This window comes from Bos taurus, chromosome 3, assembly GCF_002263795.3.
Source record: "Bos taurus isolate L1 Dominette 01449 registration number 42190680 breed Hereford chromosome 3, ARS-UCD2.0, whole genome shotgun sequence".
In the NCBI taxonomy this organism is placed as follows: domain Eukaryota; kingdom Metazoa; phylum Chordata; class Mammalia; order Artiodactyla; family Bovidae; genus Bos; species Bos taurus.
In genome coordinates, this window is record NC_037330.1 from 58,011,108 (window position 1) to 58,024,984 (window position 13,877).

Here is a 13,877-nt window from a genome sequence, read left to right on the forward strand (position 1 = left end):
GACAAAATTGGCATGTTCAATAATCTCTTTCTTATGCATTTTATGCTAGGATCAGTGCACAACTGGCCAGGTTAAAAACATTTTCCTCATGCTGACTTAAATTTCTGGTTCTAGATTATGACTTTATCAGTACACTCAAGTGTCTTTGTGTGTCAGTAAAAGAGATTTGACATATCTCTTTAAATATGTTGCCAAGAGGTATAAAGCTTACGAATAAGAAAACAGTTTGTCTTTACATCTGGTTTTTATTGCTTAATTGATTACTTTCTTCCACTTTTCAGTGATTTTTTTTAAGTGGAAGATGAAATGTCAGATTAGAAGATGATGTCAAGAAAGTTGAAAGATAATTATATTAAGGAAGTTGATATATAATAGAAAACTCAGGGCTTACCTGATAGCTCAGTTGGTAAAGAATCCACCTGCAATGCAGGAGATCCTGGTTTGATTCCTGGGTTGAGAACATCCGCTAGAGAAGGAATAGGCCACCCACTCCAGTATTCTTGGGCTTTCCTGGTGGTTCAGCTGGTAAATAATCTGCCTGCAATGAGGGAGACCTGGGTTCAATCCCTGGGTAGGGAAGATCCCCTGGAGAAGGGAAAGGCTACCCACTCCAGTATTCTGGCCTGGAGAATTCCTTGGACTGTATAGTCCATGGGGTCACAAAGAATCAGACACAACTGAGTGACTTTCACTTTCAGAAAATTCAGATTGGACCTAAAAATAAGAGTTTTTAGTGTAAGAATTAAAAGTAAAAACATTGGCCATAAAAAGTTTTATTCAAATTTCTCAAGGGCTGTCATTTAAGTTCTTTTTAAATTTTTTAAAATATTACTTCAAATCAATTAGTTAGGCTTTATAATAGAAAATTAAAATGTGTAAAAAAATACAATTTTACTTTAACAGATATTGTGATAATGAGAAACAAAATTGACCCAATTTATTGATACTTTTCTAGACAGTCTTAATTAATATTTTTGCACCTTATTGCTTTACCTATAAAGGGATTTGCTAGATAAGCTCTAAAATTTCATGAGTTCTAAGTTTCTTTTTTTTAGATGAAGAGTTCAGTTCTTAAATACTAAGATAATCCTAAATCCATTTGTGAGGTCCTATAATTTTGTAACCAATGATCTAAAATTGTACTAGTGGTGGAAGTAGTGATTAGCTATGAAAGGGAATAGGTCAGACTGGAAAACAACTTTTTCCTTAAACATTTTTTTTTTTTGATGCTTAAATTATTTTACGCTTTTTTTTTTTTGGCACTTCTGCCAATGAAGACTTGTTTCTAATCTGTAAAATGAAAAGACTTACTGGAGAACATGAAGGACTTTTTGTCTTCCTTTCATTAGAGTGCTGTTGGAAAGCATTCCTCCCATATCCACTCCCCACCTCTAACTTTAAGCTGTTACTGCTGCTGCTAAGTCACTTCAGTCATGTCCGACTCTGTGCGACCCCATAGACGGCAGCCCACCAGGCTCCCCCATCCTTGGGGTTCTCCAGGCAAGAACACTGGAGTGGGTTGCCATTTCCTTCTCCAATGCATGAAAGTGAAAAGTGAAAGTGAAGTCGCTCAGTCGTGTCCGACTCCTAGCGACCCCATGGACTGCAGCCTACCAGGCTCCTCTGTCCATGGGATTCTCCAGGCAAGAGTACTGGAGTGGGGTGCCATTGCCTTCTCCAAACTTTAAGCTGTAGGCCTCACATTTTATTTCACTGAGAAATTAGAAGCAGTCAGATGAGAATTAGCTCTTACGTTTTTTCCCATTACCAAGGCTAGCGACCTGACATCTGTACCCATATATTCTACCTTTGGAATTGTTGTTTGAACCAGATTAATTGTCCCTACTGAAATGTCTCTGCTTGGACCCTGGATCCGTGAGACATACTCAAGAGAAGTACGCATTTCTCCCAACTTATGCTCAATTTTTCCCTCTTTCCTAGATCGTTGCTGTCAACAAATAGCTTGATATACTAGTTTCCATGTTAAAATTTTTTGAAAGCCTAAGGCTTCTCTTTGAACTCACATCTTTCTCACAAAATAAGGTGTACTCCCCTTTTTTCTCTACTTGTCTTATTAGTCAAAGCTCCTGTCTTACCACCCATGACTTTCACATATTCTTGACCACTCCACTGATATGGTACCTGTCAAGGTCACCAACCACTTCTGTCTTTCTCAACAGCATCTCACCCAGACTTGTTTTTCAGGAGCTGTGGACACAGTTGGCCATGGCTTCATTCTGAAAATGTCTTCTCTACACTTGGAGGCCCCGCAGTCACTTTGTTTGCCTTTCCGACTGACCTGCTGTATCACTTCATTCTCCCTTTCTGTCTTTCCTCCTACAGTTTTTAAATATTGGAACATATTTAGTGAACCATCCTCCTTCTGCTTTTCTCTGTATTTACATCTAGTTTCAATTGTTGTTCAGTCATTCAGTCGTGTCTGACTCTTTGCAACCCCATGGACTGCAGCACACCAGGCTTCCCTATCCTTCACTATCTCCTGGAGTGTGCTTAAACTCATGTTCAATTGAGTAGATGATGCCATCCAACCATCTCATCCTCTGTCACCCCCTTCTCCTACCTTAAATCTTTCCCAGCATCAGAGTCTTTTCCAGTCAGTCAGCTCTTCGCATCAGAGGCCCAAGTATTGGAGCTTCAGCTTTGACATCAGTTCTTCTAGTGAATATTTAGGGTTGATTTACTTTAGGATTGACTGGATTGATCACTTTGCTGTAAGGAACTCTCGAGAGTCTTCTCTAGCACTGCACTTTGAAAGCATCAGTTCTTCAGTGCTCAGCCTTCTTTATGATCGAACTCTCACATCCGTACATGACTACTGAATAAACCATAGCTTTGACTAAACAGACCTTTGTCAGCAACATAATGACTCTGCTTTTGAATATGCTGTCTAGGTTTGCCATAGCTTTTCTTCCAAGGAGAAAGTGTCCTTTAATTTCATGGCTGCAGTCACCCTCTACAGTGATTTTGGAGCCCAAGAAAATAGTCTGTCACTGTTGCCATTTTTTCCCCATCTATTTGCCATGAAGTGATGGGACCGGATGGTGTGATCTTCACTTTTTGAATGTTGAGTTTTAAGCTAACTTTTTCACTCTCCTGTTTCATTATGGTTTCATATACAATTTATATTCTGGTGACTTTTGATTTCCAGACTCAGCATCCAACAGTACACACAGTATCTCCACTTGAAAATCCAAGAGACACCTTGCTTTTAACATGTCCAAGAGAGAACTACAGCTGATATCTAGTCCTTCTCTTCTCCCTGATCTTTTCCATTAATCATTTCCCCATTGTTTATGGACTAGATGCCAATCTGTCTCTGTCACTTCCCATCCTGGGAAAAAAAATTCTGTCAGCTCTGCCTTCAATATGTGTTTTGAATTTGCAACTCCCATAATGTCTCTTCAACACTATAGCCAATGGTATATCAGAAGATAGATTGGAGTAAAAGCCAAGCCACAAATAAGGCCTAATAATTCCCTTTGTGTTCCAGCCCAATTTGTCTCTCTGAAGTACACACCTCTCTCTCTCCCCTTTGCTCCTGTTACATTGGGTAGCCTGCTGTTTTTCAGGTAAATCTCAGGCCCTTTGCAAGTACTCTTTTCCTCTGCTGGGGATGCTCTTTGTGATCTTCCTCCAGATAAATTTACAACTCCCTCCCTTACGTCTTTCAGTTCTCTGGTCAGATACCCTTCTTAGGGATGGTTCTGCCCACTGTACACAAGAAGGGAGCCCTCAAAGCCCCTGCTGGTCACAGTTCCCTTCTCCAGCTCCTGCTTTCTCTCTGATGCTTATCTATACAAGAAACTGTATTTTAAATGTTTCTTTTATAGATAGTTGTTTATTCTTTTTTTTTTTTTTAATCACAGTGTAATGTCAGCCTAAAGAGAACAGATAATTTACCTGTTTTGTTCATTCCTAAGTGTTCAGGAAGTTGTTCAGTAAATATCTGTGGAGTGAAAGAAAAAAAAATTATTCCTGAATATGTGAAGGAAGACATAACAGTTTCCCTGTTTCCCATAGGGTGGAAATAAATTTTAGGAATGGAAAATTATCTATTATTAGCTGAGAATAGTAGTGAAGTCAGAATCTGAATGATAATCTCAATTCTTTATTTTATGAAGAGTGAAATAGAAAAGGAAATACTTTTCCTAGTGTGTAATAGTCAAATTGGAGAAGGCAATGGCACCCCACTCCAGTACACTTGCCTGGAAAATCTCATGGATGGAGGAGCCGGTGGGCTGCAGTCCATGGGGTCTCTAGGAGTTGGACACGACTGAGCGACTTCACTTTCTCTTTTCACTTTCATGCATTGGAGAAGGAAATGGCAACCCACTCCAGTGTTCTTGCCTGGAGAATCCCAGGGATGGGGGAGCCTGGTGTGCTGCCATCTCTGGGGTCACACAGAGTTGGACACGACTGAAGTGACTTAGCATAGCATAACAATAGTCAAATAGGACTGAGCAACTAAGCAATGATGAATAATAAGAAAAAGTTGATTTTACTGTTGTACCCAAAGTTTTAGATTGAAATATGAAGTCATATTTCTCTTAAAGTATAAAAGATTTCCAGAGTATGAAAAATATCTATTTTATAACAAGAAAAAGAATTTTGCCAGTTAGAGGGGTTTTTTTTTGGGGGGGGGGTTATTTTTTATTGTAAAAGTAATGCATGTACTTTGGGCTTCCCAGGTGGTTCAGTGGTAAAGAATCCACCTGCCAATGCAGGAGCCACAGGGAAAGATCCCCTGGAGGAAAAAATGCAACCCGCTCCAGTATTCTTGCCTCTAAAATTCTATGGTCAGAGGAGTGTGACAGGCTACAGTCCATGGGGTTGCAAAGAATAGGACACAACTGAGCATGCACACAATGCACGGTACATTGCAAGATTTTGGAAAATATTTAAACTTAGAATAATGTCTTAAAATTTGGAAAATTAGTATAAGCAGTTTTTTTCCCACTAAAAATAACATTTCCCCATTCTAAAAATTATAACTCAATATGTCACAAAGACCATAAAGAAAGCTGAGTGCTGAAGAGTTGATGCTTTTGAACTGTGGTGTTGGAGAAGACTCTTGAGAGTCCCTTGGACTGCAAGAAGATTGAACCAGTCAATCCTAAAGGAAATCAGTCCTGAATATTCATTGGAAGGACTAATGCTGAAGCTTCAATACTTTGGCCACCTGATGCAAAAAGCTGACTCATTTGAAGAGACCCTGATGCTGGGAAAGATTGATGGCAAGAGAATGGGATGACAGAAGATGAGATGGTTGGATGGCATCACTGATTCGATGGACATGAATTTGAGCAAGCTCCGGGAGTTGGTGATGGACAGGGAGGGCTGGCGTGCTGCAGTCCATGGGGTCACAAAGAGTCAGACATGACTGAGTGACTGAACTGAACTGATGTCACAATATGTAGTTCTCAAAAGAAATGTTTCAATTTTAGTATAACTTTATTGATTAGAAAAATCAGCTATGTCTGGGAAATTTCTAGGAATCTTCTCAACATTTAAAATTAAGGATAAATGAAATATACATTAAAAAGATAAGTAATCTATATTCATCTTAATTTAAAATGTGTAATTTTATTCAATACCATATAAACTGTATATAGTGCATGACATTACATGCAACTGATGAAGTATGATATATGTAATTTATGTTTCATCATGTGTTTTATAACTGTTTTATTTAGGGACCTAAAGGAGATCCAGGTTTTTCCCCAGATCAAGCTCTTTCTGGAGAAAAGGTAATTACTTGTCCATGAAATAAAATCTTGTTGATATAGTTCAAGCATTTAAAAATAACTTTTACTTTTTTAAAAATATAGATTTTACTTGATTTCAAAGTATGTAATAACTATTGGGTTTTAATGAAGAAATATTTGAAGAATCAAGTAAATGGTGTCATCAGCCTAACATATCAGTTAAAATCATATAATTAATCTTACTGAATGTCCATTCTTGCATGCTCTTGTGCTTCCTGCCAACTAGGAACAGATGGGGCAAAAAATTAGAACAAGATGTTTTTGGTCCTAACCTCAAGAATGTGGCTATTAGTATGGATCCCATTATAAATTCTAATGCCATTTTACACCTTTTTTAGAATGGTTCTATGTACTGTATCTTGTTTAAGTCTCACAGTAACAGTGACGGAGGCTGTCATCATTATTTTTTTTTCCAGTTGAGAAAAGAGGATTTATGGAATTTAAGTAGTTAGCAAGTGGAAGAATTAATGACATACCTTAATTTTCTAACTTTCAATACAGTATGCTTTTCGTTTTATAATGCTCTCAAATACACACACACATGCCTTTAGGTAAAAAGAAACTAATATTTCAAAGTAACGATAGCAACAAAAATCTTTTTTAGGAGGAAGATACTGTTTTCCAGTGAGAATGAATACAAGTTGAGTATTTAGGCATATATCTGGGAAGCTTTATTTAGTCATGCACTTGATGAATGTGATACAATAATGTTTTTGTTTATGTGGTATACAGTCACAAACTTTTAAAATCCCTGAATAATTTTTGTGGTTCTTGGGTTGTAATCTGATCTTTTAATTGGTTTACATAAACTCTTGTAAATTTAAGATAAATTACCTCACATTAATGGATATTATACTAACAAATTATCAAATTTAATCTAGAATTGTAAGAATTTCATTGCTGTGATGGAACTGAGTTCACTGACTAAATAAGTTAGAAAAAGAATGGAAGTTTATTATTAGAAACAATATTTTCGTTCATCCCTTAATTATGAGGAAGAAAATTCTTCAATCTGAGAAATATAGATACCATGTTTAAAAATGTGTAAATATGAGACATTTGATTTCTTAAAATTGAGAAATTAGACATCCACTCTCTTTTGGTGAGTGATTTAAATAATCTCCCCAAATTAAGCATTCAGATTTTATCAAATGCTTATTTTTAATATTCGCTTGTGGCCTCTCTGTACAAAGTATAGGGTGGTTCAGTGTGTGTACAGTTTCTGTACAAAATATAGGATGATTCAGTCTGTGAGTTGAGACTAGGGAGTATGTCAGTCTTGTTTTTTAAAGTTTTTGAGTTACTCATGTACAACCTGTACATATAGGAAAAAGTCATAAGATTTAAGACTTCATAACATGTTTTCATTAAGCTTTAAGTGAAATACAATTTTCAAAATGAAGACATTTCTAAAATGGTAAAATTTTAAAAATTTTCTTAGAAATCATATTTACATAAAATTAGGTTCAGTTATACTGAAGAAGCAGGATATTTATACATATACAATATAAATTCAAATAAAATATGAACAATAAATTAGTGTGAGTATAGTGGTATTGGGACCCAATTGAATTTTATCTTTAAACATTTAGCTACTTTTATAATAAATAGTCAGTGATGAAACAATATAAGCAATGCAGAGTCTAGTCCTTCAGCATGTAATATCCAGTAAGTAACACCTCTAATAGGACACACTGATGCTGCTGCTGCTGCTAAGTCACGTCAGTCGTGGCCGATTCTATGTGACCCCACCAGGCTCCCCCGTCCCTGAGATTCTCCAGGCAAGATCACTGGAGTGGGTTGCCATTTCCTTCTCCAATGCATGAAAGTGAAAAGTGAAAGTGAAGTCGCTCAGGCATGTCCGACCCTCAGTGACCCCATGGATTGCAGCCTTCAAGGCTTCTCCGTCCATGGGATTTTCCAGGCAGGAGTACTGGAGTGGGGTGCCATTGCCTTCTCCCATAGAACACACATACATATTTAATTCCTTGTGGGACCTTAGTGGCAAACAAAGATAGTTTAAATAGTGGCAACTTTTCCTTTCCCATAAGACAAATGTGATATTATTCTTATTCTCAGCTTTCAGATGTAGGAATTTTGAAGGGAAATCAACTGATCTACCCTTGATTAGAGCTAGTAGGGGATGAGCCTCCAGTCTTCTGTTTCCTAATGTAGCTTTCTTTTCCTTCTATCAGAGTAATAAGTATAAAAAATATATGTATAAACCCATCACGCCATAACAGATGGACGCCATATTAATAAAACATTGAACAAGAACATAAAATATTAGAACAAATGGAAAAGCACTTGATAGTTAATAATCAGAAACATTCTTTTCTGTTTATTTAACTTGACATTAAAGTAGATAATGCAATGAAACATTTATGTACTATGAATAGTACATGAATAGTCATTATGGAGTTTATTTAGGATTATTAACCAAGTATTCCTTTTCTTTCAAACAACATACTTTTTTTGCCATGCACAATAAATTTGTTACAGCAGGAAGAGGGAAAGGAACAGCAGTAAAGAAAAAGTGTACCTTAAGTAAACTGGTTTAAGGTTTTACCCCCATTCCTTTTTGATATGTTTTGTCCTTGTCATTTACACATCCTCCTCTGTGTCTCTTATTGTCACTTCCACCCACCACAGACACTCCTTGCCCCTCACTGGTGTAATTTCTCCTTCTCCTACCCTGCTCTGCAAGCCCTCATCAAATCTGGGGGAAGGGATGGGGACAGAAGGCTCTAATTTGTTGAGTCTGTGGACCAGCACAGTCCTCCCCAAAATTTTCACTGCAGTTACTCTGATTACTACAGTGGAAGGCACCAGGGCAGCCCTGGAAAGGGAAGTGCCCCTTTCCCTGCTCCAGAGTCCTAGTCCTGGACCAGGGAAAGAACCTAGTCCTGCTCCCCATCCCCCAGCTGTTCACTGATGTTCCACGTGGGAGTCCCACCAACCTGTGAGTCCTCATCTAAAAAGGCAGACCTGAGCCCTCTGCAGCTGTGTTATAAAGTGCTGGTAGAATTTTTAAACAGATTTCTTTACATTTCTAAAACATGGTAAGCCTTGGAAAAGGTGGAAATTTGGGAAGTAAGGGCATTTCTAAAGAAAAGAACATCAGAGAAAAAGCAGCAGGGCCACGGACAGGGTGAAGTACTGTCCAGGTAATCAGTACTGAAAGATATAAGGGTTGGGAGCCTCAAGGAAGTTCTCAGAAAGCACGTGGAACTTGAGCCAGATTGAGGAGATCAGTAAGTAAGATCTTGACAGCCAAGATGAACTCCTACAGCATGGGAATCATAATTTTCAGTTTTTTCATAATATTAAAGCTTCATTTGTGTTTTGTTCTTAGGGTGATCAAGGTCTTTCTGGATTAATGGGGCCCCCTGGTATGCAAGGTGTTAAGGTAAGATGTAGTTTTATTTTGACATGTGTGGGTACCATGTGGATCTGGGAGTTCTCCAACCCCTAAGGTCTCATTCTGATGTTGAGCCCAAAGTCAATGTTTTTAATTCCTTTTCTCAGCAATAGGAATTAGGATGCTGTCTTAATCCAGGAAAGTGGTGCCCACCAATGACAGTCTTAAGAAAATATAAGAAAACCCTTCAGATAACAAAAGGGACAAAATTCATATGCAGAAGAAAGTCACTGATAGAATACTGAAGATTTTCTCTGTTTTTACAATTATATTAGGGCAGTAATCTACTTCTGAAACATTAAAGTCACTTTGTGACTTTTATATGTTCAAAGTGAGGTACCCTTGGACATAGGTAAGATATTTGACTTTTTATTAAAGAGTTTCTCATTTTATTAGGAACTAATAACCTCTGCCATGGTGTATACAAACGTGAGGCCTGAAGCTTAAGTAGAGTAGAAGTGAGAGCTGGGAATAGGAAGTAAAAAAAAGTAGTCATGTGCATATGAGTAGGCTTTTTCTGAAGTAAAAAGAAATAGTAACACTGCTGCTATAATTATTTTTATAAAATGTGGTATGCAGTTTCATGAATTAACACAAGTATAAATTCTCCTCTATATAGTCAGCTTGTCTTTTTCCCAAACACTGAGTTCTTGGTTTTCTGCAGGGGATAAAGAAGATACAAAATTTCTGTCTAAGGTAGTAAAGGCCCCAAAATATTGGAGAGCAGTATTTGAGTTGATGTAAATGTCTGTTGTTCAGTCACCAAGTTGTGTCCAACTTTTTGTGACCCCATGGACTACAGCACATCAGGTTTCCCTGTCCCTCACCATCTCCCAGAGTTTTCTCAAGTTCATGTCCACTGAGTAGGTGATGCCATCCAACCATCTCATCCTCTGTTGTCTACTTCTTCTGCCTTCAGTCTTGCCCAGCATCAGGGTTTTTCCAATGAGTCAGCTGTTTGCAGCAGGTGGCCGATGTATTAGAGCTTCAGCTTCAGCATCAGTCCTTCCAAAGAGTATTCAGGGTTGATTTCCTTTAAGATTGATTGGTTTGATCTCCTTGCTTTCCAAGGGACTCTCAAGTCTTCTCCAGCACCAGTTCAAAAGCATCAATTCTTCGCTGCTCAGCCTTTTTTTATAGTCCAACTCTCCCATACATGACTACTGGGAAGACCATAGCCTTGACTGTATGGTAAAGTGATGTCTTTGCTTTTTAACACACTATCTAGGTGTGTCATAACTTTCCTGCCAAGAAGTAATCATCTTCTAACTTCATGGCTGCAGTCACCATCTGCAGTGATTTTAGAGCCCAAGAAGAGGAAATCTGTTGCTGCTTCCACCTTTTCCCCTTCTTTTTGCCATGAAGTGATGGGACAGGATGCCATGATCTTAGTTTTTTAATATTGAGTTTTAAACTGGCTTTTTAACTCTTCTCCTTCACCCTCATCAAGAGGCTCTTTATTTCCTCTTTGCTTTCTCCCGTTAGATTGGTATCATCTGTAAATGTCTAAATACCTTTAATATTTATTTATATATTTAGACACCTATCATCATGTAGATCTCTAAATGTATTTAATAATGAACTGTGTTGGTGTCTTAGTGTATCATATCCTTTTCCTTTGGACTGAAGATGGTATTCTAGCTCTGGTTAATTTGTTCAGATTCCCTCTTCCGTTTTCTAGGTTTCATCAACCTTGGGCAGGTTACTTACCCTTTCTAGGCCTTAGTTGCCTTATCTATAAAATGTGAAGATAATACTACCTACTTCATGGGGAGTTGTTGGGAACATGAAATGGAATAATACAGTGTCAGAAAAACAGCAAGCTGTTAATTTATCTTAACCATAAGCGGTTTTTCTGGATTTGGAATGCATCCTGACCCCGTTTGCTTCCCTCCTAAACCCTCCTAATTGTAAATTGATTAAAAGCGTTTTGATCTCTTGGAGTATCTTTCCTCCCATGATCATACCACACCATTTTTCTTATGGCTTTTAGACTAGTCTTCTTCCTAGATAGTTCTTGGAATCTCACAAGTCATTTGAGGTTATTGGTTGCTTCCATGAAACTGCAGAGTGATCATTTCTACTAAAATTGATCTTATTATACAGTTGTGAGTCTGTTTGAGTAATGCTACTTAGTATGCCTCTGACTGCTAAGTATACCCCTAAGGAAACTGTACTGATGCATAGCATCAAAGAAAATCTTATGGAAATTACCATACTAATTTTACTTGCTGTTAAATATACAGTTATTGCATCTTGATGAATGACATTGTGTATGAGACAAAATAAACTAATTGTTATTTTCCAAGGTTAATAATGCCTGTGGTTCATGAAATTAGCATTCCAGAAAGTGAAAAACTATTGATTAAGGGTAAGTAGTTACTGTGTAGAGGAGAGTATAAAGAAATACTATATACAGAAACTTTTAAAAGACTGATTTTAACTATTAGAGCAGATTATCACTTTTAACTGTGAAGTTTTACTTACTTAAAGCAGAAGATACTATCTTCCAAAGACTTATGCACATATTATGAGTCTTGGCTCATCAGTATTTTAAAATATTAAGAATATGTAACTTTTGGTCTGTATAAGTCTAGTAAAGTGAGATAGTGTGAAGTTAAACAAATTGGATCATGGATTACATATCTTTCACAGACTTCTTTTCTCTTATACAGTTTGTTCAAACTTTAAAAATCTGGCTTGTAATGTTAATTAATAGAAATAGACACTGTAGAAGTTATCTCTCTATGTTATCAGTTAGCAACAAACTAAATTTTCTCTAGAGAAGGTTTAGTTGAAAATATTTAGAAACCAAGTTACTTTGTGGTAAATGAAGCATCCATAGTTCATTATGTCTTGACAGTAGTTCTAAACAGTGTCGAAATACTTGAGATGATTTTTTTGTTTTTCTGAGAATGTATCCCCTCTTTTCAGAGTATGTCTAATAATGGAAACTGTATACAGATTAATAAAAAAACAAGTATGCCAGGAAAGGGACATAAGGACTCAATCTAAACCTAAACTAATTCTCCACATAGCAGGCTTGAAACAAGTTTCCATCACACTTTCTGTGTGCATGTCTTACTTTAATATGAATGTGTGGTAGAAATATACTCGCAGTGAGCTTGGTAGACTGTTCTTATGGTTTGTATGAAGTGGGAAAGGACCAGACTGAGTATTCAGTAGAATGTTTAGGTAGGTTATGAGCTGCTTTATGGGATTTACTAATATGAGTTCATTTTTTTAACCACCTAAGTCATTCTCAGAATTACTTCCTGCAAATAGGATCCATGCTAGGAGAACCTAGAATAACAGTTCATATTTGTTATAACCCAGAACTCCTATTCTTTCATCCTTTCCATTCTATTGCTAAAATGCCACAATAATTCTTAAGGTCAAGACAGGAACTTAAGTTATTCATTCTGTGTTAAATTTAACATAAACCTAGAGCGGTTAAGAGAATTAATTGCTCAGGGTGACTCAGAATGATAGCAGGATTGAGAGATAAAACTTACTAATACTGAATTCATTGTGCTTTTAACAGTCTATGCTTATTATGAAAGGTGAATAAAGTACTTGGGTTTTGATTAGTATGAAGTTTATTACATATTTTTAGCAAACTATTTTTGAATTATAATTATTATTATAAATATTAATAGCTCCTTTATTATGTGCAATGTAGACTTATCTGCTGAATCTTTTTATCTTAAAAACAACACACATTGAGACAGATACTATGTTCAGTATTCATAAATAAGTTAATTGAATTATAAAATGGTTAAGTCATTTATTCAAGGCCATATGACTATTAATTGACAGGACTCAAGTCCAAGTCATGACTGTTCTCTTAATAACTTCAAATACTGTTTCCCCATTAATATTATTCATTATACCAATATTTGTTATATGTGTGTTTCATTACTTTTTTCTCAAGCAAAGTAAAATTTTGTTATTCCTGAAAGCCAAGGGAACAAATATAGTTTGGGGTAACAAATAATAATGAGTTAATTATTCCTTTCTCTGGAAGTATCTGAAAATATTTCAATCCTTCAAGTAATCTTTGAAGTACCTGCAAGAAAATTGTGTGTAGAAATATAGACAGCTCATGAAAATTTGAGATAGAAGATTAACGTAAGATGTTCTGAAAACTAGAAATAATATTGAGACAGAAATAACAAAGTAAGTAAATCAGCAGCAATTTTTCTTCACTCTACTGTAGATTTTTTGGGTTGGTTTCTGCCTTTTCTGCTTTTATCTCTCACCCGTTGACCTTTTATGAACCAGTGTTACATCATGTTTAACAAGCAGTATGTTCCCCCAGATGGACTGGTTATGTTGCCTCAATTTAGCCACCTTAATATAACTTTTATTTTCCTAGGAACTGAAGTATGTTTTCACTTCCCGCTAAGTGTCTAGGCTTGTGCCAAAAAGCAGATAAGTTACATCGAGAGTGCATGCTGGGTTGGATGAAAGACAAGAGTCATAAATCTGAGCTTAGACTCCAGGTGAATTTTTAAATTGGATTTTAATATAGCTGATCAGTTGCCACATTAATATTGGAAGTCTGCAATTTAAAATTGTAAGAACATTAACAGTGATTTCAATTGAAGTCATTTTTCTAGAATCAGGAGGATAAGTCAGATGGGAGCAGTTAAGCACTTCTTAACATG

General features: G+C 36.6%; 1 protein-coding gene across 3 annotated transcripts in view; it reads left to right on the forward strand.

Moving 5' to 3' along the window:
- COL24A1 (collagen type XXIV alpha 1 chain) overlaps positions 1-13,877 on the forward strand; it is a 392,387-nt gene that overhangs the window by 75,590 nt on the left and 302,920 nt on the right. For all 3 annotated transcript variants that reach the window (XM_024990097.2, XM_024990098.2, XM_024990099.2), the window contains exons 7-8: positions 5,715-5,768; positions 9,142-9,195. In XM_024990097.2, the coding sequence (XP_024845865.1) occupies positions 5,715-5,768; positions 9,142-9,195 (108 nt within the window). The remainder of the gene's footprint in view (positions 1-5,714; positions 5,769-9,141; positions 9,196-13,877) is intronic.